This window comes from Hyla sarda, chromosome 4, assembly GCF_029499605.1.
Source record: "Hyla sarda isolate aHylSar1 chromosome 4, aHylSar1.hap1, whole genome shotgun sequence".
NCBI lineage: Eukaryota > Metazoa > Chordata > Amphibia > Anura > Hylidae > Hyla > Hyla sarda.
The window spans coordinates 260,349,493-260,376,358 of NC_079192.1; the positions used below are offsets into that span (position 1 = coordinate 260,349,493).

At 41.4% G+C, this 26,866-nt stretch overlaps 1 protein-coding gene across 6 annotated transcripts in view; it reads left to right on the forward strand.

The window, feature by feature from the left end:
• Positions 1–25,138, forward strand: part of PAWR (pro-apoptotic WT1 regulator) — a 205,167-nt gene extending 180,029 nt beyond the window's left edge. For all 6 annotated transcript variants that reach the window (XM_056574049.1, XM_056574046.1, XM_056574044.1 and 3 more), the window contains exons 5-7: positions 16,855–16,990; positions 18,282–18,386; positions 19,278–25,138. In XM_056574049.1, coding sequence (XP_056430024.1) covers positions 16,855–16,990; positions 18,282–18,386; positions 19,278–19,364 — 328 coding nt within the window. In that variant the 3' untranslated portion in view covers positions 19,365–25,138. The remainder of the gene's footprint in view (positions 1–16,854; positions 16,991–18,281; positions 18,387–19,277) is intronic.
• Positions 25,139–26,866: the final 1,728 nt, after the last annotated feature.

The window sequence follows — 26,866 nt, forward strand, 5'->3', positions numbered from 1 at the left end:
GTTGTAGTTTTGCAACATCTGGAGGACTACAGTTTGCAGACCACTAATACAGTGGTTCCCAATCTGTGCCCTTCCAGATGTTGCAAAACTACAACTCCCAGTATGCCAAAACTGTCCAGGCATGCTGGGAGTTGTAGTTCTGCAACATCTAAAGGGCCAGATGTTACAGAACTACAACTCTTAGCATGCCTGGACAGTAAGGGCATGCTGAGGATGTGTAGTTTTGCAACATCTGGAAGGGCACAGTGGTCTCCAAACTGTGGACCTCCAGATGTTGCAAAACTGCAACTCCCAGCATGCCCAGACGCCAAGGGCTGTCTGGGCATGCTGGGAGTTGTAGTTTACAGGGTCCCATTACAGCAATGCATGTCGCTTTACGGCGACGTGCATTGCTGTAAAGGGCCCGACCGCGGCTGAAGATCTACTCACCTGTCGCCGCCGCCGCCGCCAGGATCCGGGTCTTCAGGGACGAGGTAAGTACCGGGGCCGGTCCCCAGCACTCCCCCGTCCCCCGCCGCGTCCTCAGGTCTTCCTCCCGTCCTCTCCGGACTTTCAGGGGCCGGTCAGGACGGGAGGAAGTAACCGCCCCCCCTCCTGCGATTGGTCGGTTAACTAACCGACAGATCGCAGGGTATAGGAGGAGGTGGCAGGTTTGCCACCTTGCTCCTAGTCTTCAGCATGGTCCTGGCTGTCTGTGACAGCCGGGATCATGCGAAATTACCGGGCGGTCGGGTCCCAGAGACCCGATCAGCCCGGTATCGCCGCAGATCGCAAGTGCGATTTCCCGATTTCCCTTGCGATTTGCGGCGATCATGGCCCCCCTCGGCGTTTGCCCTGGATGCCTGCTGAAGGATTTCAGCAGGCATCCAGTTCCGATCTCTGCCCGGCGCGCGGCAGAGACCGGAAAAGGCCAGGGCGTATGGATACGCCCTGGGTCCTTAAGGCCCAGGGTGTGAGGGCGTATCCATACGCCCTGGGTCCTTAAGAGGTTAAAGGGGTACTCCGGTGAATTATTATTTTTTTTTTAAATCAACTGGTGCCAGAAAGTTAAACAGATTTGTAAATTACTTCTATTAAAACATCTTAATCCTTTCTGTACTTATTAGCTGCTGAATACTACAGTGGAAATTCTTCTTTTTGAAACACAGAACTGTCTGCTGACATCACGAGCACAGTGCTCTCCGCTGACATCTCTGTCCATTTTATGAACTGTCCAGAACAGCACATGTTTGCTATGGGGATTTCCTTTTACCCTGGACAGTTCCTAAAATGGACAGATATGTCGGCAGAGAGCACTGTGCTTATGATGTCAGCAGACAGCTCTGTGTTTCAAATGGAAAAGAATTTCCACTGTAGTATTCAGCAGCTAATAAGTAAAGGAAGGATTAAGATAGAAGTAATAGAAGTAATTTACAAATCTGAGGCCGGAAGAAGGATGTTCCTACGTCCGAAACAGCCGGTGTAGCCTCTGAGCGCCCCTTGCCGTCTACGTCTATGCCGTGGTGATCCCGGACTCGGAGCCCGTAGCAGCTTACCGACGTTGAGTGCATACTTATCTTTGTTTTTGCATATATCGATACTTTACCTTGTGAAAAGGTAAAGTCCGGACACTCCTAGCAGTTACCTCGTGGTATCGTATGTTTGCTTGTTCCACCTATTTGGTTTGCTACCTGGTGTGCTCTCTCCTTCTTGGATTTTCTAATTTACAAATCTGTTTAACTTTCTGGCACCAGTTGATTTAAAAAAAAAAGTTTTTCACCGGAGTACCCCTTTAATGTAAGAACTGACACAACGGTCCTCATTTACAAAGAGTTTTGGGTTTTTACAAGTGGGAAATGTTGTTTCAGACATGCAGGATTCCTCTCTATTTACTATGGGGATTTATAAGTCGGGAACACTTTCTGACCAGCTATTTCTATGTGGAAATTTCAGGCCATTTATTGTTAAATAAGATGTGTTGTGAAACCACACCCCGGTAAAAATAAGTATGCTCAAAATTGCCCTATTTTGGCCCCTATAACTTTTTTATTTTTTGTATACATGGCTGTCTGAGGGCTAATTTTTTTCTCTTTGATCTGTAGTTTCTATTGGTACTATTTTCTTTGATGGGACTTTTTAATTTTTACAACATCTAAAGGGTTGAAGACGTACATCAGCGTGATTGCTGATATCTGCCATTAGCAGCGGGCTATCAGCAGCCAAGATCCTCAGTCTATAAAATGATTGCAGCTTTGGTGCTTGCTTCTTAGACTGTAAACCCTCCGCAACATACATGTACGTCCCTGTGCCCAAAGTACTAGGGCACATTGTTGTAAATGTATGTCACCTGTCCTCTAGGTGTTAAAGGGGTTATTCAACATACGGTGACTTTACTAATTGAAGAACCAGAAGTAAAGGTCCGCTTACCAATCTCCTCAGCATTGCCCAGTCTCCAGTCATAGAACTAAGTAATACAAGGTACAGCGAAATAGCAAGTCTTCAGGTTTATTGGATAAAATCACATACCGTGAACAAGGCAAATAAAAGCTGTTAAAAGAACACAGAGAAGTAATCGATGATTTACTAATTACCTGTAATCCAGTCAAGGACATGCTTACCAAGAATCAGTGTTTGTGTTGGTGGTAAATGGCCGTGTCCTGTGTCCCCATTACACTGTTGGCTTGTTTGTGTAAACTGGCTATTTCCTGTTTATGTGGCGTTCCTCCTACTACAATCCCCAGGAGCCCTTGTTCCTAGGTGAGAGGTGCCTTATATCCCCCCCACACATCAACCACCCCACCAATTGCAGAACAGCTAAGCTTATTTCCATGCGTACTGTGCTTGAAACTACAATTCCCTGCAGAGAATGATCTTCCTCCCACCCAGCGGTCGATCCACCCATTAAAGCACAAACAGGCTCTCTTTCAACACCTGACTAGTGATGCATTGTGTCAGGCCACACTGCAACCTGGGAAAGGCCTGAGACAATGCTCATTTTGTATGCTGCTAAAAAATAACATTGCAAGATATATCAAAAATAGGTATAGACACTATGGGGGAGATTTATCAAAACCTGTCCAGGTGGAAAGTTGCTTAGTTGCCAATAGCTACCAATCAGATCGCTTCTTTCATTTTTCAGAGGCTTTTTCAAAAATTAAAGAAGAAATCTGATTGGTTGCTATAGGCAGCTTAGCAACTTTTGCTCTGGACAGGTTTTGATAAATCTCCCCCTATATTGTGAACTTCACTAACTTTACCGCCCCTGTAGCACAGTCAAATCCCCCCCCCCCCCAAATCCGGAATACTCCTTTAAATATTGACTAGATTGGGAAGACCTGTGTCAGCACCATGGACAGGGTATAACATGGCGTTTGGTCCCAGGCAGAAGCTACAATTCATGCTATGAATGAGTTGTAGATTACCTTTTGATTATTCATTGTATCCATTGATTATCCAATATAGAGCATTCTGATTATCCATTCTAGAATATTATCATCAAAACTCCTTTTCCTTGTTTCTAGAACCACCATTAAATGAGTTACCACACTCATCATCTACCAAAGGCTCTGAAATGTTAGTAATAGCAGTTTTAAAGTAATTTGCAGTATTTCTTGCCTAATTCATGCTGCTGGGCTACACAGAGTAGAAAGAAGCTATATATACTGCCTACTCTGCAGTGAACAAAGGATCACTACGCAGAGAACTGGCTAAGTGGAGAGTGAGTGAGCATGATGACTTTTTATGTCCTATACAATACAAATGATGTTAGTAAAGGTTACCTATTATTTTTAAAAACTTCCGACATTTTGGAGTCTTGATTAGTGTAGGTCTGGGTGCCGAGATCCCAAACTCTCGCTATAGCAAAGGGGAGAAATGCTCTGCTGAGTGCTGTACCCCTTTTTTCTGCTCAGCTCTGCAGGAAATCCAAGCCGATCAGAAACGAAGAGGCACAACACCCAGCTGAATGCTTCTGCCCCTTTATTTTAGCCATTGGTGAAAATCTCTGCACCCAGACCTCCGATCAAATATAAGATGTTTGTAAGAATGATAGCTATCCTTTACTGGTGGCACAGTCCCTTCAAAATTGAGTTACAAACAGCCAACATAGGAGATAAATTGAAACAAGCAGTTGTGTCCTGACAAGTTCAGTAAACACCTTTGATAAGACTGCTACATTACTGAAGCTTGAATTTGATTCAGTACACACAAGATTATTTATCTTTAACAGTATTTAAAATACATGTTTATTATTCAAAGCTTGGAAAACTACAAAAATATGTTCTAAAAGGATTGTAGCCATAAAGGTGATATACACAGCTTATATTATAAGAATGGCATGAAAGAGTCTTTAGCATTTGTTTTATGAGACCAGTCACATCTTTGCATGGCCTTTATAAATAAAACCAGAGTATTATTATGTTATGCCCACGTTGGCACCTCACTCTTTTCCTATTGTTCAATACTGTTTTACCAGAGTTCTTTCTATTATCTGCACATTTTGGCACATGCTTCTTCCTACATTTAACATATTTGCAAAATACCAAAAAAGAAAGGAACAATCCTAAATATGGTAAAATGAAGTGTCCTAAATTCCTGTTGTGTTAATATGTTTGGGAACCTCAGATTTATTGCAGTAGAACAGTATTTATATACAGAGTAGCCTGCCAAGATATGTTTTTCATTAGCAGACAGGCAGCCTACTTTTGTTTTCTTAAGTTACAAGCAAAGTGAAATGCCTAATAGTTTTCTTGACATCATTTAAAGTGTAAATTCAATGGTACTATGCAATATGATCTTCAGACCAGGCATAAAGAGATTCTAGGGTTTCCTCCTAGCATTCTCCCAGCCCTCTGGCAGGGAACACTTGGTAGGTATTCACATTGGTGTGGTTGCACTGCGGTGGTCATTGTTACTGTGATACTTTGTCTGTGGGGTGGTGTGGCCCAGAGCCAGGGGCTTGGTCGGGCAGAAGTGGGGCTGCCTGGTCACTGGGTCGCTCCCTCTGTGGGCATGGTGTTGCGGTTGTGGTGGCCGCTGCCCGGCGCTACGCCAATGTTGGGTTAGGGACTCACTCTTAATAGGTGGCCTTGATGTGGTGAATGGGCTTGTACTTTTTGATCAAAATGTATACTAACAACCTGTGGATTAGCTGCTGTGTTTCTTTTTCTCTATTTATGTTTTACAATTTATTTTTTATATTTTGTTTTATTCTCTCTTTTGAGAGGATAAAATAGGATCTATTTCAGGTGACCACCAAGGCTTTTGAATCAGGTATTCTGACCAAAGATGATCATAAATTAATTATGTACACCAATAATAACAAGCCATATTTTTACCAACTGCCCAAGGTTCATAAATCCACTGAGCACCCGCCGGGGAGACCAATCATCTCCTCCCCTAATGCTACCCTCAGTAACCTGGCACACTATTTAGATCTTTACCTTCAAGTTCATGCCACCAGTCTTACCAGCTTTCTGAGGGATTCCTCACAGTTGATTGATCTTTTACCCTTACGATGGGAGTCCAATTTCATCCTTGTGACCTGTGATGTGTCATCTCTATACTCCAACATTCAACATGAACTAGGACTTTGTTGTGTTAAGGAAGCTCTGGATAAAGATCCATCCATTACCCCACAACATTGCAGTTTTCTTATGGAAGCACTTCATTCACTACATTCATTCACTCATACATTCTGCATAATAATTACTTCATATACGATGGTACCATATACCATCAGAAGCTTGGGTCTGCGATGGGCTCTTAAGTCGCACCTGTTTATGCGAACATCTTTATGGGGGCTTTTGAGTCCAAGTATATTTGGGGAAACCCAGTGATTATGGACAATATCACGGTATACTACCGTTATATTGATGACCTATTATTAGTTTGGAAGGGGCCTGAGGAGGACATTCTTGTTCATCCAATATCTGCATGAGAACTCTAGGGGTCTACAATGTACTATTGAATCCAGCAAAGACAGCATAAATTTTTTGGACATCTGCATTTTACACAATGAGCAGTCATTCATCACATCCACCTTTTTTTAAAAAGGTGGATGCTAACCATTATCTTGACTTTAATAGGTCACACGGCTATTAAATATACCCTATAGCCAATGCAAGAGGATACTCAAAAACTGTACCAAACATGTAAACTTCACAGAGCAGTCCCAAATGTTACGAGAACACTTCAAGGAAAAACATTACCCTATAAATGTGTTTAGTAATGCCTACAACCATACTAAAACACTTATTCAGACGGTCGGCATCCTTAAAGGGGAATTCCAGGAATTTTTTTTATTTGACTATGCTACAGGGGCTGTAAAGTTAGTGTAGTTCATAATATAGTGTCTGTACCTGTGTGTGACTGCTTTCTCACAATTCTTCTGTGATTTTCACCCCAATATTTATTTTTATCAGCATACAAAATGACTGTTGTCTCAGATTTTTCCCAGGTTGCAATGCAGCCGAGACCTGACTCACTAGTCAGCTGATGACAGGGAGCCTGTCTGCTTCAATGGGTGGAGGGATCACTTGGTGGGAGAGAGATCAATCTGCAACTAATGCAATAGCTGTAGACACCCTGATTTGAAAACCACAGGTCTTTTGAACAGATGCAGCTCATTTATGTTTGAATGGGTGGGGTGGCTGATGTGTGGGAGGGAGGAAAAATGGAATTATGTGATTTGTAGTCAAAAAAAGAAAACTCGCACAGAAAATACCAGTTCACAAAAAGCTAGCCACAGTGTTATGGTATTCTCACAACATAGCCATTTAGCCCCAAGACAAGTGCAAATCCTTCCTAAGCATGTCCATTACTGCCTGCCAGTTACATACTAAAATCACCTTATGGTGGATAACCCCTTTAAAAACCATCTTGGTCCCAAGTCAAATTAGGAGACAGCAGAAGAAGGACACAACTCATGCTGATTTTCTAGGCATACAGCTGAAAAAGGGGAGTTATAAGTGCAAAAAGGCTCGTTGCCTTTGCTGTCACCAGATCTCCAATTTTCAATCTGATTTTACTTCTTCATTGACAGGTGAGAAATTTGCCATAAAATTCCATCTTACTTGCCAAACAGATCACGTCATTTACATGATCCAATGTCCTGATTGCCCATTACAATACATAGGACATACCACCCGCCCTTTTCACCTCAGATTAAATCAGCACAGACAAAATATAAAAACGAAATTCCTACTCCATGTAGTCTCCAAACATGTCACCTTGTTGCATCCAGACAGTGAAAAGTTTATTACAATCACACCAATTGATTGTGTACCTGCTACGGCAAACAATAGATTCAAACAACTAAAGAGATTGGAAATGTTCTAGATGTATAAAATGCAAACGTTATCTCCTCACGGCCTTAATGAGATTAGAGAAATTATCTCATAAACATCAATACTCACAACTGTTACAGGTTTGCTGCATCCTACTGTATCCTACTGTTGGCATCTCGTTCTGCAGTGACAGCTACCAACACCTGCATGAGCGATTTTTTTTTCCCCCCTTACTCTGCATCACTTTTACTGCGCATGTCTCCTAATACACATACGTGGTCCTGGCTTCTGACTTGCACATCACCCAGTAGCCACCCAGTTTCAGAGATCTATCACACATGCTCCGCCCGTGACAAACATAACCACAGTACTCCGTAGACACGTTCATATATTTTTGCTCTTTCTATACACCAATTCAATTGATGTTTTTATTCACTACATTTTATTTGTTGTCTTACCTTGTTTTTTTATTATTATGTTTTTTCTTTTTTGGTCTACATCTATACTGGTTCCGGTTCGGCTTTACGGCCCAGACACCCGGAAGCAATTCTAGTTTTGTTGTAATACTGTCTGTAACTTGGATTGTATATGTGCCTGACGAAGAGCTCAGTCCAGGCTTGAAACGCCTTTTAACTTTTGCGTTGCATGTTTTTATTGGAATAAATTGCTGTACCACCCACACTGACTCCGAGAGGTCTGCACCCGATTGATGTCCCATTTTGGAGGTATTCCTTGCCTCTACCTTTTTTTTGGCATTATTTACCGGTCTTCATTCTTGGATTGCCAGAGGGACCACAAGGCTGTGACTGTTTGTTAAATGCGTACTCAGGCTCTCAGCATAACTTATTGCCATTTACCATCTGGTAATCTGCACGAGGTGCGCGCCATTTCTATTTTCTCTCTACTTATTAATGAAAACAACAACACGTTAGAAATACAACAACACACTGTGTGAACCAGTTTCTGCAGGGGTTGTCCACTATAACAACCTATCCTCTATCCAAAGAATAAAGGATAAGTGTCTGATTACAGGGGGTCCAACTGCTGGTATCCCCTCATGATCTAGAAAATGGGGACCTAAGTCTCCCATTAAAGGGGTACTCCGAGGGAGAAATGTTTTTAAATCAACTGCTGAAAGAAAGTTATACAGATTCATAAATGACTTAATCTTAAGCCTTCTAATACTTATCAGCTGCTGCTCAAGAGAAAGGTGTGTAGTTCTTTCTAGTCTTATTACAGTGCTCACTGCTGCTACCTCTGTCAATGTCAGGAATTGTCCAGGGCAGGACAGGTTTGCTATGGGCATTTGCTTATTCTCTGGACATGGACAGAGATGACAGCAGAGAGCACTGTGGTCAGACTACACAACTTCCTCTGGAGCATACAGCAGATAAGTACTAGAATGCTTAAGATTTCTAAATGGAAGTAATTTATAAACCTGTATAACTTTCTGGCACCAGATGATTTAAATTTTTTTTATTCCTGTAGAATACCCCTTTAAAATGGACCTACAGACACCCATATGCACCATCCCTCCATTAATCACTGTACTCAGCTATCTCTGGTGGATCATCATAGAGAATGAATGGAGTGAGAATGCACATGTGTTACCTTCACTGCTTTCTGGTGGGAGACTTGGGTCCTTATTCTTTCTTTAAATGGATATTCCAGTTTTCTTGTACTTTTATGCAATATGCCTACGATGTCAAGTTATGTATGCTGTAAATTTACTTGTGTTACCCATCAGGTGTGGATCATCCCATTTTACTGTATTTTCATGCTCCTGGAGGTTCAGCATTCCACTACACTATAAATTACTGCAAACTCAAGCCTTTCCTAGCTTCCTGTGCGGCTTGAGACAAGGCTTTGCAAGTCAGCTGATCAAAGGAGTCTGGCTTCTTCTCATTTGGCCTGACAAGCCAGCTCCCTGATGATGTTTGTGGCCCATCTCTAGCTCTACGCTGTCTGCAGACTGTGCTTTGATCACGTGACAGTAGGGGGCACATTCAGTGATTGCAGGGCTGGATGTAGAAATGGGCTGTAAGGAGAGATTAGAATAGGCCAAGCCCCCTGTGATCAGCTGACATGCAACACATTGTCTCCAGCCACACAGGAAGCTGGGAAAGGTTTGAAACTACAGTAATCCATTGTGCAGAGAAATGCTCCACCTCCAGGCATAAAAATACAAAAAAAGAGGAAGGTCCATCACTGACTGGTAACACAAGTAAATTTGCAACAAACATAACTTTGTATCAGTGGCACATTACTAAAAGTCCAAAAAAATTGCAATACCTCTTAAGGGTAGGTTCACATGTGCCAAATTTTGCGGCTCCTGTTGTCTTCCCTGTCTGCTTAATATTCCTTGCCATCCTTCTCTCACTTTGCCTATATCTCCCAGCAATCATTGCAGCTCTGCTCTGCCAGCCCTCACCCTCCTGCGCTGAGCAGGAGAGAGAAGTTCAGTGTCTGGCTGAGGCTGCACACACCTCCAAGTTCTGAGCATTAAAGAGAGTGTGGTAGCCCTTGGGGGGTGTATGGTAGTGGTGGTATGGTATAGATTTACAAGGGGTTAATGTTAACCCTAGAGTTCGTGACGCCAGGCTGAGGGCTCGTATGCTGAATCAATGTTCCGGCCTATCGCTGCCCTTCCCAGTAACGATAGGTGCATAAAATAACTGAAGGTCCACAAGGAGATTTAAACTTGAACTTGAATAACTTTTACTGAAGTTCTTTCAATAACCACGGCACAGTAACAGTCTCATACAAACAGTCCTTAGGTTGCTTAGTGACTGGCAGTAGTTGCGGACCTTGAGCTAGACATAAAGGCTGTGAATTTAGGAAGAGATCTGCAAATCTCTCTGGATTTTCTGGGAGTTATTAGGTCCGGTGATGCTGCAGAGTGGGAATTGATACACTCTATAGTTATAATTGTTCAGCCGTTGCCGCAAGGCTCAGGCCTAACTCACTGCGATTACTGCTGTACAGGTCTTGCTTGCTTTACAGCCCACGAGGTAAGAGAGAGAAACATGGCCGCTGCTCCCTTATATGGGCAGGGGGCGTGGTGAATCTGATTGGTCCGAACATCTGCCATTCACCATTACATGGTGTAATGGGATTGCTTACGTCACAGGGCCTCCAAAGGTCCTTAAGCCTGATACCATAGAGTTCACCTCGTCACATGACCCGCAGGTCCTGCAACGCTACTGGAAACAAGTAATTAACCGTTTATTTACACATGTTATTCTATTTATATTAACCTACGAATAAATTAGAGATTATAAACTAGAATAGAGGCGACTAGGGGTAGACTGGCTGACAGGGATCCCTACGTCCTAGGGACTCTGGCTATAGGGACCCATACATAAATAAGTACTGTACAGAATGCGGTACTGGGACACCACAAGAGCATGACTCATTAATGCAAGGTAGAAACCACATGGACTGTGGCTGCTTTCAGAGAGGGATTTGGACAGAGACAGAGTGGATGGCTGGATGATGTCATGTAGCTAATGAATGATACTTAGACAATTAAATAGGTTGATGAGTGGGAAAGGATGGGCTATGGGTTTAGTTCACTGGAGTACCCCTTTAAGGAAATTTCCTGAAGACCTTTGGAATCCTGTGGAAGACATAGAAAACAATGTAAACTTTTTTTCTTTCTTTAAATTAGGAATACCCTGCTTTAAGATCACAGCCTCTTTGGCTATGTGACAGTTATGCATACTGAGCTAAGTTGCATTTGTGGGAACTGTTTCTTTTTTTTTTTTTCTTTTCTTTCAAGCGAGGTAGTTTTACAACTTTGGCCTGATAGCACTTCTAAAAATAAAACATAACAAGCATAATAGGATAAGACAGTCTGCAGTGTTCCATATGCATCTCTACAATGATAAATGGTCATTGTCCAGTATGTCTTTCTAATTGTTTTCCTTGGCACAGCTGTCTTGTTTTTGCCCGGCACAAGCCAGTGGTTAAATAGCATTGCCCCAATCATGATCAATCATCTGGTTTGTGGAACACAAATGTTGTTCTGACTGATGTTTGAAGACCCTGTCTCTGAGTCACATTAAGCCAATCTATTCTGCCAGTTGGCATAGATACTTTAACAATAGAACTCTTCCAGTAATTATTTCTGTTTAAGTTACAGTTGCTTCAAGCAGCACACAGTGTTTGTTGTTCATTCTGTAATAATTGTATTAACCCATATATTTACATAGTGAAATCTAATTCTCTGATAAGCGAGCCGTATATGGTATGCCGGCTCGAGGGGAATCAATGCCAGGAAGTTTGAAACATTATTTAATCCAGTTGTTTTAGATATCAGCCCAAGAATAATCTTGTTTTATTACAATACATAATTTAATTGGGATTTTGATTTAAATTTAGAAAATTATATATTAAAATACTTATTGAAAGAAAACCATTATTTATATGTAAAACCTAATTATTCTACTAAATTGGGAGATTGTAAAAACCTTTTTAATATAATGCTATTGTTATGTTGGTAATAGTCATAAAGACAACGTGACCAATACAGTTTGAAGCAAGAATTTTTTCCGAGAGGCTATAGTAATTTATGGAAGGCTTCTTGCAGAATTTTCTGGGACTGAAAATCCATTCTAAGTAGAGTTGCCTCTGCAATATGTGCATAGCAAAAACCATTATTAATGTGCTATAGTTAAAGGGGTACTCCGGTGCTTAGACATCTTATCCCTTATCCAAAGGATAGTGGATAAGATGCCTGACCGCAGGAGTCCCGCCGCTGGGGACCCCCGTGGTCTTGCACGCGGCACCCCGTTTGTAATCCGTCCCCGCAGCGTGTTCGCTCCGGGTCTGATTACGGGTGATCACAGGGCGAGCGGCGTGTGACGTCACGTCTGCACCCCCGTGTGATGTCACGATCCGCCCCTCAATGCAAGCTTATGGGAGGGGGCGTGATAGCTGTCACGCCCCCTCCCATAGGCTTGCATTGAGGGGCGGAGCGTGATGTCACACGGGGGCGCAGGCGTTACGTCACACGCCGCTCGCCCTGTGATCGCCCGTAATCCTTTGGATAGGGGATAAGATGTCTAAGCACCGGAGTACCCCTTTAAGGCATTTTTTCACAAGTAAACAAACAAAAACAAAAAAAACTCTGTTGGACAAGTTAAATAGATTTTCCATATTTAAGCAAACAAAACTTAAGTACTCTAAACTGGTGCCAGAAAGTTAGAGATTTGTAAATGATTTCTATTTAAAATTCTTAATCCTTCCAGTACTTATCAGCTGCTGTATACTGGAGAGAAAGTTGTGTAGTTCTTTGCAGTCTGACCTAAGTGACCTCCGCTGACACCTTGGTCCATGTCAGGAACTGTCTAGAGCAGGAGAAGTTTACTATGGGGATTTGCTCCTACTTTAGACAGTTCCTGACATGGACAGAGGTGTCAGCAGAGAGCACTGTGGTCAGTATGGAAAGAACTAAACTCTCTCTGTAGCATACAGCAGTTGATAAGTACTGGAAGGATTAACATTTTTAAATAGAAGTAATTTACATATTTATCGGTGGATTTGAAAGCAATTATTTTCCACCGGAGTACCCCTTTAACCTATATTTCTACCATGGGCTATACTTTGTGAGCTATGTTTAGCTAACACATCATTACCTAGACTGGGCACAATTGCATACTCCACATATGCCCCGTTTAGATTGTGTTTCAGGTTGCCGGAATATGTTAGCCTACCAGCCAAAAATTATGCCAACATATACTACTGCATACTGCCTAATTTTGAAGGGAGACAGGGTCTTAAAACGTCAGAACAACATTTGTGCTCCACAGACCAGATGATTGATCATGATTGGGTTAATGCTATATTCAATCCTTTTCACGTTCTTGTCCTCTTCACCGAAAACATCTCTAAACTCCACTTGTTTCTTACTATGGAAACAGCTAAAACTCTGTTGCTTTGATTCATTTACACCTTGATCTTAACGACCAATGACGTATATTTACATGTGCATTGATCAGTGTTATCGGCGGTCGATTGCTCATGCCTGCATCTCAGGCTTGGAGCAATAAATCGCTGATCGGACGCGCCGGAGGAAGGTAAGTGGACCTCCGCTCGCGTCCTAGCTGATCGGGACACCGCATTTTCACTGCGGTGGTCCCGATCAGCCCCACTGAGCAGCCGGGAAGCTTTTACTTTCGTTTTAGATGCCACGTCTAAAGGGTTAATAGCGCACGGCACCGCTATCGCTGTCGTGCGCTATTAGCCCCGGCTTCAGTTACATACCTGGACCGACCCAATATGACACGCGCCAATAGCGCGCGGCAGCGATAGCGGGGCCGCTCGCTATTAACCCTTTAGATGCGGCGTTCAAAGTTGAACGCCACATCTAAAACGAAAGTAAAAGCTTCCCGGCTGCTCAGTGGGGCTGATCGAGACCACCGCAGTGAAAATGCGGTGTCCCAATCAGCTAGGACGTGAGCGGAGGTCCTATTACCTTCCTCCGGCACACGTCCGATCGGCGATTGATTGCTCCAAGCCTGAGATGCATGAGCAATCGAACGCCGATAACACTGATCAATGCAAAGCTATTGCATTGCAGTGATCAGTGTAAAAGATGAGTGTGTGCAGTGTTCTAGCCCCCTACGTGAGCTATAACACTGCAAAAAAAAATGTTTAAAAAAAAAGTTAATAAATGTGATTTAACTCTTTTCCTAATAAAAATCCAAATCACCCCCCTTTTCCCATAAAAAAAATGTAAATAAAAATAAATATAACCATATGGGGTATCGCCACGTGCGCAAATGTCCAAACTATAAAACTATATCATTAATTAAACCGAATGGTCAATTGCGTAAGCGCAAAAAAATTCCAAAGTCCAAAATAAAGTGATCAAAAAGTCAGATCAATACAAAAATGGGACCGCTAAAAACTTCAGATCACGGCGCAAAAAATGAGCCCTCATTCCGCCCCATACGCGGTAAAAGTTATAAGGGTCAGAAGATGACAATTTTAAACGTATACATTTTCCTGCATGTAGTTATGATTTTTTATAGAAGTACGATAAAATCAAACCAATATAAATAGGGTATCATTTTAATCACATGGACCTACAAAATAAAGATAAGGTGTCATTTTTGACGAAAAATGTACTACATAGAAATGGAAGCCCCCAAAATTTACAAAATGGCGTTTTTTCTTCAATTTCATCGCACATTTTTTTTTCCGTTTCGCTGTAGATTTTTTGGTAAAAAATAAGCCATCATATGGATTTTTAGGTGCAAAATTGAAAGGGTTATGATTTTTAAAAAGTAAGGAGGAAAGTGGAAAAAACCTGTGGTCCTTAAGGGGTTAAAACTCTTTACTAATAGATCTTCTTTTCTCTAAACTGTCCATTCTCCAGTCCATCTGAGCAGCCAGACTCATTTTCCTCTCCACCCGTTATACCTATGCCTCCACCCTGTGTCAGTGACTTCACTGGTTACTAATTCAGTGCAGAAAACAGTACAAAATCCTCACTCTCACCCACAAAGCTCTCCACAATGCTGCACCTCTACATCTCCTCCCTCGTCTCTGTCTACCATCCTACACATGCTTTACGCTCTGCTATTGATCTAAAACTAACATCTTCCATAATCCAAACCTCTCATTTTCCAAGACTTTGCCCATGCTGTACCTGTTCTCTGTAATGTGATACTCCACACCCTTAGAATCCTACCCAAAATCCAAAAATTCAAATGTGCCCTAAAGATGCATTTCTTCATGCAGGCCTATAACATTCCCTAATTGGTCTCCTTACTATCACTTTGCCCCTTTTTGAGACCTTTGGATCTTGCAGACACCAAAAGGTAAAAGTAGCTAGAGTTAGCTGGAAAAGCGGTTTGTGCAATTTTTATTAAAGTGCAAATTGCTTCCCCGCCTTACGTGCTTCTGGTTTCTCTGACCACCTCTAGCAGCCACAAACATGACAGAGGTGGCCTGAAAAGAAAAAACTATGAGACTGGGACAACCCTCTTTAAAGGGTTATCCAGGAATAGAAAAACAGAGCTATTTTCTTCTAAAAACAGTGCCACTCCTATACTCAGGTTGTGTGTGGTATTACAACTTGGCTCCTTTTATTTTAATGAAACTTATCTGCAATATCTCACATACCCTGAGAACAGGTATGGTACTGTTTTTTATTTTTTATTTAGAAGAAATCATCTCTGTTTTTCTAACCTCTTTAAATTGAGTGTATAAAACTGTGCCTACTAGAGCCAATTTTCAATAGCCAGCATGCTGTAGTGTAAATTCATGTCCATGTCTGGGATTTTAAACTCTGTATTTAAAGGGGTACTCCCGTGGAAAACTTTTTTTTTTTAATCAACTGGTGCCAGAAAGTTAAACAGATTTGTAAATCCCTTCTATTAAAAAATCTTAATCCTTCCAGTACTTTTTAGGGGCTGTATACTAAAGAGAAATCCAAAAAAGAAATGCATTTCCTCTAATGTCATGACCACAGTGCTCTCTGCTGACCTTTGCTGTCCATTTTAAGAACTGTCCAGAACAGTATGCTGTTCTGGACAGTTCCTAAAATGGACAGCAGAGGTCAGCAGAGAGCACTGTGGTCATGACATTAGAGGAAATTAAATAAATAAAAATTAAATATTAGAGGAAATTAAATATTAAATATTTGCTATGCGGATTTTCTTCTGCTCTGGACAGTTCCTAAAATGGACAGCAGAGGTCAGCAGAGAGCACTGTGGTCAGGACATCACAGGAAATGCATTTCTTTTTTGGATTTCTCTTTAGTATACAGCCCCTAAAAAGTACTGGAAGGATTAAGATTTTTTAAAAGAAGTGATTTACAAATCTGTTTAACTTTCTGGCACCAGTTGATTAAAAAAAAAAAAAAGTTTTCCATAGGAGTACCCCTTTAAGAATCAGAACTCTGTCTGCTATAAAGATATGTTAAAAATTAGTCAGCACGGAAGCTTGTACATTTTTGAATTAAAAAAAAATGTATTTAAGCTGTAGTATATGGCTCAGGAATTATATATGTTTCAAAGACTATTGTGGAGGGAAATTCGTTGGATTATGTAGGCACTGCAGCTGACACGTTTGTTTTGGAACTTGTGGCTGGCACATTTGCTGGCCATTTTTATCTTTTATAGTGTTAACTATAATTATGGTGAAAGTAATAAGGGATAGACATCAGGAACATTTCATACAGAACCTAATTTCATTGTGTAGTCAAGGGGGCTCTTCAATGACAACTTGCTGTTATTGTAGCTTTGAAAACATAAAAATAGTTGGCTGTCACTGGTCTAAAGTAATAGTGCAAAATAAAGAATCCATGTGAGATCAAGTTAACTGCATGTATGAAGGCCACACGCATGGAGAGTGTTATAGTAGATCATTAACTCATTATGTGATAAATAATTAAATGTTATCCCCATGTCAACAGATATATTTATAATGTAAAACCTAGAGCAATGTAGTCCATGTAGGAAAAGTAAGGAATAGTTAGTTGGAAATGAGTATATATGTAACATACAATGTGCCTGTAGTGCTTTATATTTAGCATTAAACATATTTCATATATAATGAACTACTGTTTTGTTCACAGTACAAATAATGCCCCCGATGATGATGTATTAAATCGCCATTCCCGAAGTGACAGGACAACGTGTAATCGTTTCAGTAAGGATGCAGCTCCTAGCCAGGGAAATTCTATAGAAAAAAAGATTGAGGAGCTTGAAAAGGTAAGATATTGATTCCTCGTCTGCCTACTTACTAGAACATGCAAACTTAAAAGAAAGGTACCGTATATACTCGAGTATAAGCCGAGTTTTTCAGCACGATTTTTCGTGCTGAAAACACCCCCCTCGGCTTATACTCGAGTGAACTCTCGACCCGCAGTGGTCTTCAACCTGCGGACCTCCAGAGGTTTCAAAACTACAACTCCCAGCAAGCCCGGGCAGCCATCGGCTGTCCGGGCTTGCTGGGAGTTGTAGTTTTGAAACCTCCGGAGGTCCGCAGGTTGAAGACCACTGCGGCCTTCGACATCATCCAGCCCCCTCTCACCCCCCTTTAGTTCTGTACAGTACTCACCTCCGCTCGGCGCTGGTCCGGTGCTGCAGGACTGTCCGGAGAGGAGGTGGTCCGGTGGGATAGTGGTTCCGGGCTGCTATCTTCACCGGGGAGGCCTCTTCTAAGCGCTTCGGGCCCGGCCCCAGAATAGTCACGTTGCCTTGACAACGACGCAGAGGTACGTTCATTGCCAACGTACTTCTGCGTCATTGTCAAGGCAACGCCTCTATTTCGGGCCGGAAGCGCGGAGAAGAGGCGCCCCCAGTGAAGATAGCAGCCCGGAACCACTATCCCACCGGACGACCTACTCACCGGACAGCCCTGCAGCACCGGACCAGCGCCGAGCGGAGGTGAGTACTGTACAGAACTAAAGGGGGGTGAGAGGGGGCTGGATGATGTCGAAGGCCGCAGTGGTCTTCAACCTGCGGACCTCCGGAGGTTTCAAAATTACAACTCCCTTGCTGGGAGTTGTAGTTTTGAAACCTCTGGAGGTCCGCAGGTTGAAGACCACTGAGGGCGGATGATGAGAAGAGGATGATGAAGGGGGGGTGTGGGATGATGACAAGAGGATGATGAAGGGGGGGTGTGGGATGATGAAGGGGGGTGGGGATGATGACAAGGGGATGATGAAGGGGGGGTGGGATGATTACAAGGGGATGATGAAGGGGGGTGGGGATGATGACAAGGGGATGATGAAGGGGGATGTGTGGGATGATGACAAGGGGATGATGACAGGTGATGATGATGAGGGTCTGGATGATGACAGGCGGTGATGATGATGAGCATGTTAATGACGGGTCTGGATGATGACAGGGGGGGATGATGTATTTCCCACCCTAGGCTTATACTCGAGTCAATAACTTTTCCTGGGATTTTGGGTTGAAATTAGGGGTCTCAGCTTATATTCGGGTCTGCTTATACTCGAGTATATACGGTAATATATTTGCTATGTGTTCTTCACAGGAGCTAGCAAGAGAGAGGCAAGAAAATCTAAGATTAGTGAAGATAATGCAAGACAAAGAAGAGTTAATTTTGAAAATGAAGGAAGAAATTGACTTACTAAACAGAGTAAGTTTAGTGGTTACTATATATTCTTGTTGTTTGTTGTTTCATAGAACATTTTCTATAAATATCTATATATGTGGCTATAAAGTCCTTAGTATACCTTCTCATATAGACCTACACACTGTGTAACATCTGGATTCATAATGTTCCATTTTACATGTCTGTATCCTCTGTGGAAGCATGACTGCATATAATATTGATAAATGTTTGATAGCATGTCATTTTGTGACATGTCTTCTTAGGGCCCTATTATATAAGGTGAATATTGGCCAAACAGACCATCGACTGAAAAACTAGCAAATGCTCGATCATTGGCTAATCGGGTCATTTTAACCCATCAAAAAATGACCGGTGTGGCAGTCACACATCTACCTGTGTTATAGGGGATATGTGGCCGACGGCTGATTGCAGCAAAGAGCCACTAGACTGATCCTTTGGTTGTTTGTGTGGCCCTCCCTAAGCTCAAGCTGTGTAAAGGCTCTGTAAATAAGCACCGATCTAGAAGACTGGCCCTTGTTTACTGTGCGGGGTCGGGCCATATAAAGGGACACCTACTTTTGTTACATGAACACCGTCCTAGAGGATGTGTGTTAAGAATGTCTGAAAAATACAATTCAGCTTGAGTTATGGCCTTTTAAGTGCATTTCCTAATTTATTACATATTTGGATATTAGTAATGCTTGTAGTCTGCTGTGTGCTTTGTATACTTTTAGGTACCATCCCTCTGTATTTCATTTCTTAGTGCTTTTCTTTTATCCATTTATTCCTCTCTCTTAAATATTTCCACTTCTTAAATTATGTGCAGTATGTATTTGCTAGACTGCTTTTATTTTTATACCATTTCTCTGACACAATGTTATTTTACTGAATGCCTTTTTTCATTTTCCTGTTAAGGATTTGGACGATATCGAAGATGAAAATAAACAGCTAAAGCAGGAAAATAAGACCCTTCTGAAAGTGGTTGGCCAGCTGACAAGATAGAAGGCAGTTTGGCAATTCGCTGTGGAAACAACACTACTGATTTTTCTTGAGATGCGAGGGGGTAGCATAGGGGAAATTGGTTAAGGGGATATTAAGGCCGCCTCTTCGATGAAGGGGTGTACCCATTGCTTTTTGAAATTTAATAAATAGTAGAATTGTATATTTATTATTATTACAGACTGTTCTTGGAGGTAACAAATAGCACCCGATTTTGCTTTATAGTCATTTAAAATGAAAAAGATTTTGCAGAAATGACCAGCTGGCCGTTTACCAATCCTGTGCAGTTAATTTTTTTCCTATTTGGACAGATAATCTTTTACGTTCTGTTCATCCTATGAGAGGGGAGACTGCTCACAAAATATGTATGACTTTTTAAATGCATGTAAGTCTAGAGTGCCCAAGGAAAGTACAATGGCCAGACTGAATTGCCACTCCCATAGTGTCTAGAGAAATTCCCCGAGGACAACAAGTGAAAGAAGAGCATTGTAAGCCTAATCACCGGAAAGGAATGTCTCATGTCTGGAGAGTCCGAATCTTTACATGTAAAATCAATAAGGTTTCTTTCCTAATATTTCTTCAAATCCCCTCACAATCTGTTAATGGAGCACTCCTAGAAGGGGAAGCAGTTGAAGACGTCCCACCTATAGTGTCATCACCACTACAAACCACTGCTACACTGTGGGTATGTGTATATAGACAGATTCAGTAGTTGAAGTTCACATTGAAGTAAGAGTTGTTTACATCTACCTGTTCAGTTCCTTTTGGTCTTAATTTTACCTTGCTATATCAAAATATATGAAAAAGCTATAATGAGCTGTTATAACTTGCCTAGGAGGATAGTCCATTCCAATTCACCATATAAACACATTCAGTAGATGTTTACATGGGGTAATTAATTTACCATATTGACAGGGTAACTTGTTTTCGGTCAATAGGAGACTTGATGTAGTTCTTTTTGAACATTTGTATATTATTTTTTTACTGCCATGCTTCCCCAGGCCTTACACTATTCATACAGCTCTGTGTGCAGGCACTCTACATGTAATGAAGTCTATGAGCAAAGAAGTATCGTCCATCATTTTTGCTAGTGGTTGTATATGAGAAAGCTCAGCACAACATACCTAAACACAGATATTAGATTTTTACTTCATGCTTTTGTCAATGCACCTAAGTGAATAAGTCTAGGGTATTTTTCCCACTACAAGGCTAATAGGCAAATACGAAACAACATGGCTGTAGTTTTTAAATGGATCTTGTAACAAATGTTTTAATTTCAAAGCCTATTTTGTATGCATTATTATAGGAGAATATACAAGTTTCTTAATTCACTTCTTGTTTTCTGGTAAACCATGTTTAACATTGCAACAATAATTATGTCAAAATATAAGCAGAATATACACCTTAAAAATGCTTGTTGTTCTGGGTAGTCTTTGTGTCGTAGTAGCACAATGCACAGATTTAGAGAAATGACAAATGGATAAATGTATTATTATCTCTAGGATTAGTGGAATGTGGTTGATGTTCCTGGGAAATGTTTTATCCAGATGAATGAATCATAAGCCAGGTGCAGCTCCGCTGGAACTCTGAATTGTTCACACAAAATCAAAAGTTCAATGGTGCAGCTACCGAACGTATATATAAATTTGTAAAGCATTTGACATATACAATCAGCAGTTTAGCCCCATTTGCCTCTGTTTATGGTTGTTGTCATTGAGTATGACTACTTACTCATGACTGTTTTACCTATTCCCCTGCATAGAGTGGATCAGTTGGATCTCATAGCCAGCCGGGTAGTGAAGCATGCTACCATGTACTTCAACCGGGTATAACTCATCACAGTGGGTCTCAGGAGTAAGATCTGGTGCAATGTAAAGTTTGATGTTGATGTTGATGGTTTAGTTTATGTTTATGGTCTAGTCAACCAGACATCTATCATCTGTGTGCAGGTATGTCCATCTACATACGGCATCTTGGTTTACCAGGAAATGGCTTTGTAAAATAGTGTCATCGCATAGGACTGCGTTGGAGAACATAATAGCAATATCATCAGTAGGATGTGAAAATTCAATCATGGTTCAGGCAGCATGAAAGGGATCATAGGTTTATTTTAAAGTGGCATTCTGGTACAAAAATGTTTTTGAGATGTTGCCAAGGCTGCTGTAAAAATGAAAAAAAATGATAAATAGTGGTTGGTCCTGCAGCTGTCAATGTAGATGTCAATGTCAATCACTGGCTGCGACAGGACACCTTAATGCTCATTAAATATGCATAAAAGTTTAGTTATAAATCACAGCCCAGAGCTGTATGCATAATTCTGCAGGCTTCAGAAGTGAAATCCCTTGTATTGTGTGATGACCAGTACAAGATAAGCTATTTATGTATTTACAAAGTCACTCAACCTTTTTATGGAGAGTAATCTATATGTAAACTGTATAATGGTGTTCAAAGGTGAACATTCAGTACACCTGTACATCCTCAGTCCTGAGCTGCCTGTTTTTTCTCCTCCATTACCTCTAGTTATACAGCTATATTGCTTTTATGGTAAAAAGAAAGAGGAAAATAAAATACACATGTCTGTTTCAAAGTTTATATGACTATGCACTTTATAAGACTGTAAAGGCTATTAAGTCTCTGCATACATGGAAAAGGACTTGGCTTTCTCTATGTGGGACAGGCAATGAGATCTGCTACTACTGTAAAATGCTGCAGGTAGTAAAAGCATGTTTACCTTTGGCCCCTTCTACCTATACGACAGAAAAAAAGCTATCTGATCTATCAAGAAATAGGTGCTTAGGAAATATAATAAAACTTTGCATTCCTTATGCTGGTCCAGATGTACTGGAGTCTGTGAGTATCTAAGGGTGTATTCACATGACGTTTTTAATATAAAGTTGCTTTATACAATTTTGTGTTTTAAATCCATATACAACCATATAGAAAACTGTATGCATTGACCTCACATACAAAAACCGTACAAAGCAAGATGTATCCGGTTGGGAAAGTTTTTGTACTTCTATGATTTTGTGTGTTTTTTTTTTTCATTCTGTACTGTTCCACATCGTTGCAGTACTACTACTACTACTCCCATCATAAAACAGAGTCTGTTCCATGATGTGAGTAGTAGTACCACCCAGCTGCGGGAGTCTGCAGGCAACTGTGTTGACTGCGGGAGCGCTTATACTACTATTCCTATCATGGTACAGAGTCTGTTCCATGTTGGGAATAGTAATAAAGTGGCTGAGGGATGATCGCACCAAGTCTCACTTCTGAGACCCGCTGCGATCATAACTTATAAACCAGGGAAGCAGACGCCATGCTCTGCTCCCCAGCCAGCCGACTATGTGAAGAATTGAAAATCTATACTCTGTAACTTCATATTCCCCACAGAGACCCCTGATTGGTTGGCATCAATTGACCTATCAGGGCTTCCGATGGGGAATATGAATACAGTGCCGTGAATTTATATTTCCCACCTGAAGCCTGGATTGGTCAGTCAGTGCCGACCAATCAGGTATCCCGGCAGGGAATATGAAGTTACAGATAAATAGTTGGTTTACGTGTACCTCAGTAATAGTTTAAGCAAGAGATAACACTGTTTTCTGTGTAAGTAGGGAAAAAATAAAACCTGTTATTTAGATTCCTGTAGGAGAGTTTGTAATTGAATATTGGAAAGAACTAAATTCTTGTCTATTAGAAGCATGGAGCTGGTAAAGAATTAGTCATTTCTAAGAGCAAATGCCAACAGTGTGGTTCAGGAAATATGGTGACAATGTGCTTCTACTCTAACCACATAATCTGTTTGATTCCATATATATACTGGTTAATTTAATGTCCAAACGTGTATTTACTGTTCTTTTTCCTGTATCTCAGCTTAAGTGTTATTATGTTATTACGTTTAGTGCTTAAATATTACCTGTCATCAAACCATATTTTCTAAACTAGCTCAGATTATATTCCCTAGCTACTCCTAACACCCCTCCTGCCCTTAAAAAAATTCCCAAGCTTTAAAAAGCTTTGTATCATACCTTTCCCCTTGCTCCCGGCAGGAGAAAGTGGGCGTTCCCCAGAAGGCGCAACATCATGGAAGCCTGCGAGAGCTTTGCCTCGCCATGCTCTGCATGCACTTCCTGAGTTTGGTCTCCTGGCAGGCCGGGAGGAGACGTAACTGTTTGACTTGCATCAGGGAACAGAATAGAGCCACCTAGTGGCCATTTTTTCAATCACGTTAAAAACATATAAAGGCTGAGAATTTTAACAGCAAGTAAATAGCAAAGTGTCTTATAATTACATAAGGAACAATATATTAAACGTTTAGTTTGGTGACAGGTCCTCTTTTTAAGTGTTAAAAGGCTGTGCTGAGCCACGGGATCAATGTTGCATCCCTCCCCCAACCCACCGCACCCTGCCCTGTCTGGTTGCCATGCATGGCTCAGTGCTGAAAAAGGATCCCTGTATGTCAATGAATCAAGGCAAGAAAGGGTGGGGGAGAGAGGAGGCGTGCACCCAGGGGCTTGGACAGTGTCCTTGACACTTGAGCTCTGAGCATAATCTAGAACTGACAGATTCCCTGATTGGAGTTACCGGCGTATGGATTAGAGATTGAATCCAACAGAATCTGTTATTATAACATACGTGTGGCTTTTATCAGTTGTAAAAATTTTGCCCAGACTTCCGTTCCTTCTATTAAGTTTCTTTTGCCGTTTCACAACTATAACTGCATAGCATGTTGCTCTATTTTTTACTTTGATCCATTTGGGTCAGTTACAAAACAGATCATAACATAATCATACAGCCAAGAGGTTGAATATGCTTTTTCGCATTGCAATAAAAAAAGACTCCCTAAAAATCTCCCTCTTACTTTAAGTGCTTTTACCTTGTCTTCTAATACTAGTGACACTTCCAAATGATGTTTTTGCACTGACCAGATATGTACGGAGCTTCTTATATAGTGTGTCTTGTAGCATACCATAAAGGGCTTGTCTGAATGCAGAGATATAGGAGTCTCCTTTAAGTTTACAAAGAATACAAACTGGTCTTCATTAAAAACTTTGCTGCTGTCCTACACTAAAGACAGTGCTAAAGCTTTGTACTTAAAGGGGTATTCCATTCTGATAGAGGCCAGACCTCTGGGATTTTCTCCTCCTGGAAACAAGATCCAGAGCTCCCTTCAATATTTGTCGTCTTAAAGGGAAACAGACAGTAGTGTTACCTGCAGTAAACTGCTGGTATTGCCTGATCAAAACAGTCTTTTTGGTTTCTCTGTATATTGCGCTGTTGCGGATATGTAGCTAAAAATACAAATATGTAAATGAGTCTATTTGGTGTACCGGGGGTGTTCCCTAGTGCACCGGTATGCCCACCTGGCTGTTCCCTGAACACCACCTTAAGAAATATTCTCAGCTCTCAGTTGAAGCATATAGTTATGATGTCTCTTTCTCGGTATGGAGAGACTGTAGATTTTCTGACAAAACTTACTAGGGTATATACTGTAGGTACTTTCCCTTCAAACACAGGCAATAGGCATAGCATTTGTTTTTCATTTTTCTATAGATTTTGGTAGTACTTGCATATTGTTTTATATACCATTTCCAATATATGTACTACAAGATGTGAAGCAGTTGTATTCAGATATGATGTGTATACATTTCTATATCAAATTTGCAATGACTTTTTATTACGTTCCACAGTCATGAACCTTTTAGTTCTTGTATACAGAGTAATGTACACAACATAGTGCATGTACAATGATTACCTGTCACACCTCAATAAAAAATTTACACTATCTCTTTGATGTTTGATATTTTTTTAATTGTGATTCAGTATTTACTCCGTTACCTTCTATCATTTTCCAAATCTGTAGTAAACATATTTTCTGATTGCAACTTGCAACATTCCAAGATACTTTTTGTTACCAATTTACGATATTTGTTTGCTATCAATGAAACACAACATTCTGGGTAATGTTCAGAAACCTGAACTAATGCCTAAGTTGTGTCCAGTAGGCAATGTTCTGTAGGGTGCTAGTGCATGTGCATTTCTGGCCTTAGGTAGTGCTCACATTGCCAAGCTGCCTCTGAACTTGCTGTTGTTTATAGTCATAAGCCCAGATGCAGAAATTAGTGGTAAATTGTAAGTGCTATCTGCTGTCATTAATGCACTTGTAAGAGCCCTTGTAAGTTTTATATAGCTTGGAAACAACAGACCGATACATTATAGGACAATATAAGACAGATCTGTGCAACTGCTGATTAATTTAGCTTTCATAGAATTGTCTACACTAGATACAACTGTACCCAGCTCTCAACTGAGACAAGGGCCATCTATACACAGGTTTCATCCTCTGAATGCAAACAAGAATGTTCTGAATAACGGTCAGCAAACAAATGTCTTAAATATTATGAGAAATGTAAACAGAAACCATATTTCTAAGCCTCTCAGTACTTATCAGCTGCTGTATGCCCTGGAGATAATTTGATCTTCTTCCCGGTCCAAAACAGTGCTCTCTGCTGCTGCTTCTGACTGTGTCAGGAACTGTCCAGAGCAGGAATATAAAGAGGTCTGCTCTTGCTACACAGTTTACAGCACCGAAAAAGGTGTATAGCGCAGAGAATGGTGTTAGATTGGAAAGAACTACACAACTTCCTTGTATACAGCAGCTGATATATCATGAGAGGCTTGGCTGTCTTGTCATGCTTGGAATTGAAGTTTTGCAACATCTGCAAGACTGCAGTTTTGTGACCACTGCTTTAAAGAATAGAACTTACAGGCTTAAAGGTAACAGTGTTAAAGGACATATAGGGGATCTGAAAAAAAAAAACATAAAAACTTTGTATCATTTTGTTGTGCATGTGCTCACCTTTCCATAGCACTAAGTCCCGTTTGTGAGCGCCGTTCAGTTCTCCTGTTATGGCTTGTTAAAAATCTCTTACTTCCTGGTTCTGGGCACTCATTCTCCCATGTTTCCTGGCGTGAGCTTCCTGCTTTCACCAGCTTGCTCTGCCTCCCAGCCCGTGCCTCCTCATTACAATATTACCCTCCCCCTGCAGCCACACACTGAATAAGCACACCCACATCTTCCCCACACATCCTCCCCCCAAAGATCGTGCACCAATCGGCTGCACTTGCTGGTTTCACTCTGTGTCCAACTAGCTGCGCTCGCAAGTTGGACACACTGCGCATGCGCGAGCAGCCGAAAGTCTATCGCGCTGTGACAGGGGGATCACGGCGCTTGCGTGTAGCCCGCAGACCGATTGGCTACATGCGGCAGCAACAAAGGGCCAATAGCAGATCATCGTCTCCGGACACCAGGGGCGGATAACAGCCGAAGGGGGAGGAGGAATATTGATTACATGGGCATGGCCACAGTGGTGGCAGGGCAGGTGTCTGGTCTCAAATTCATCACGTGCTGACCACAAAATGGCCGCAGACGCTCGTAATGCTGTGATCGAGTGTCATAATTCTATAAGACTTTATGTGACTTCCGGTCTGGCAGAACAAAGCAA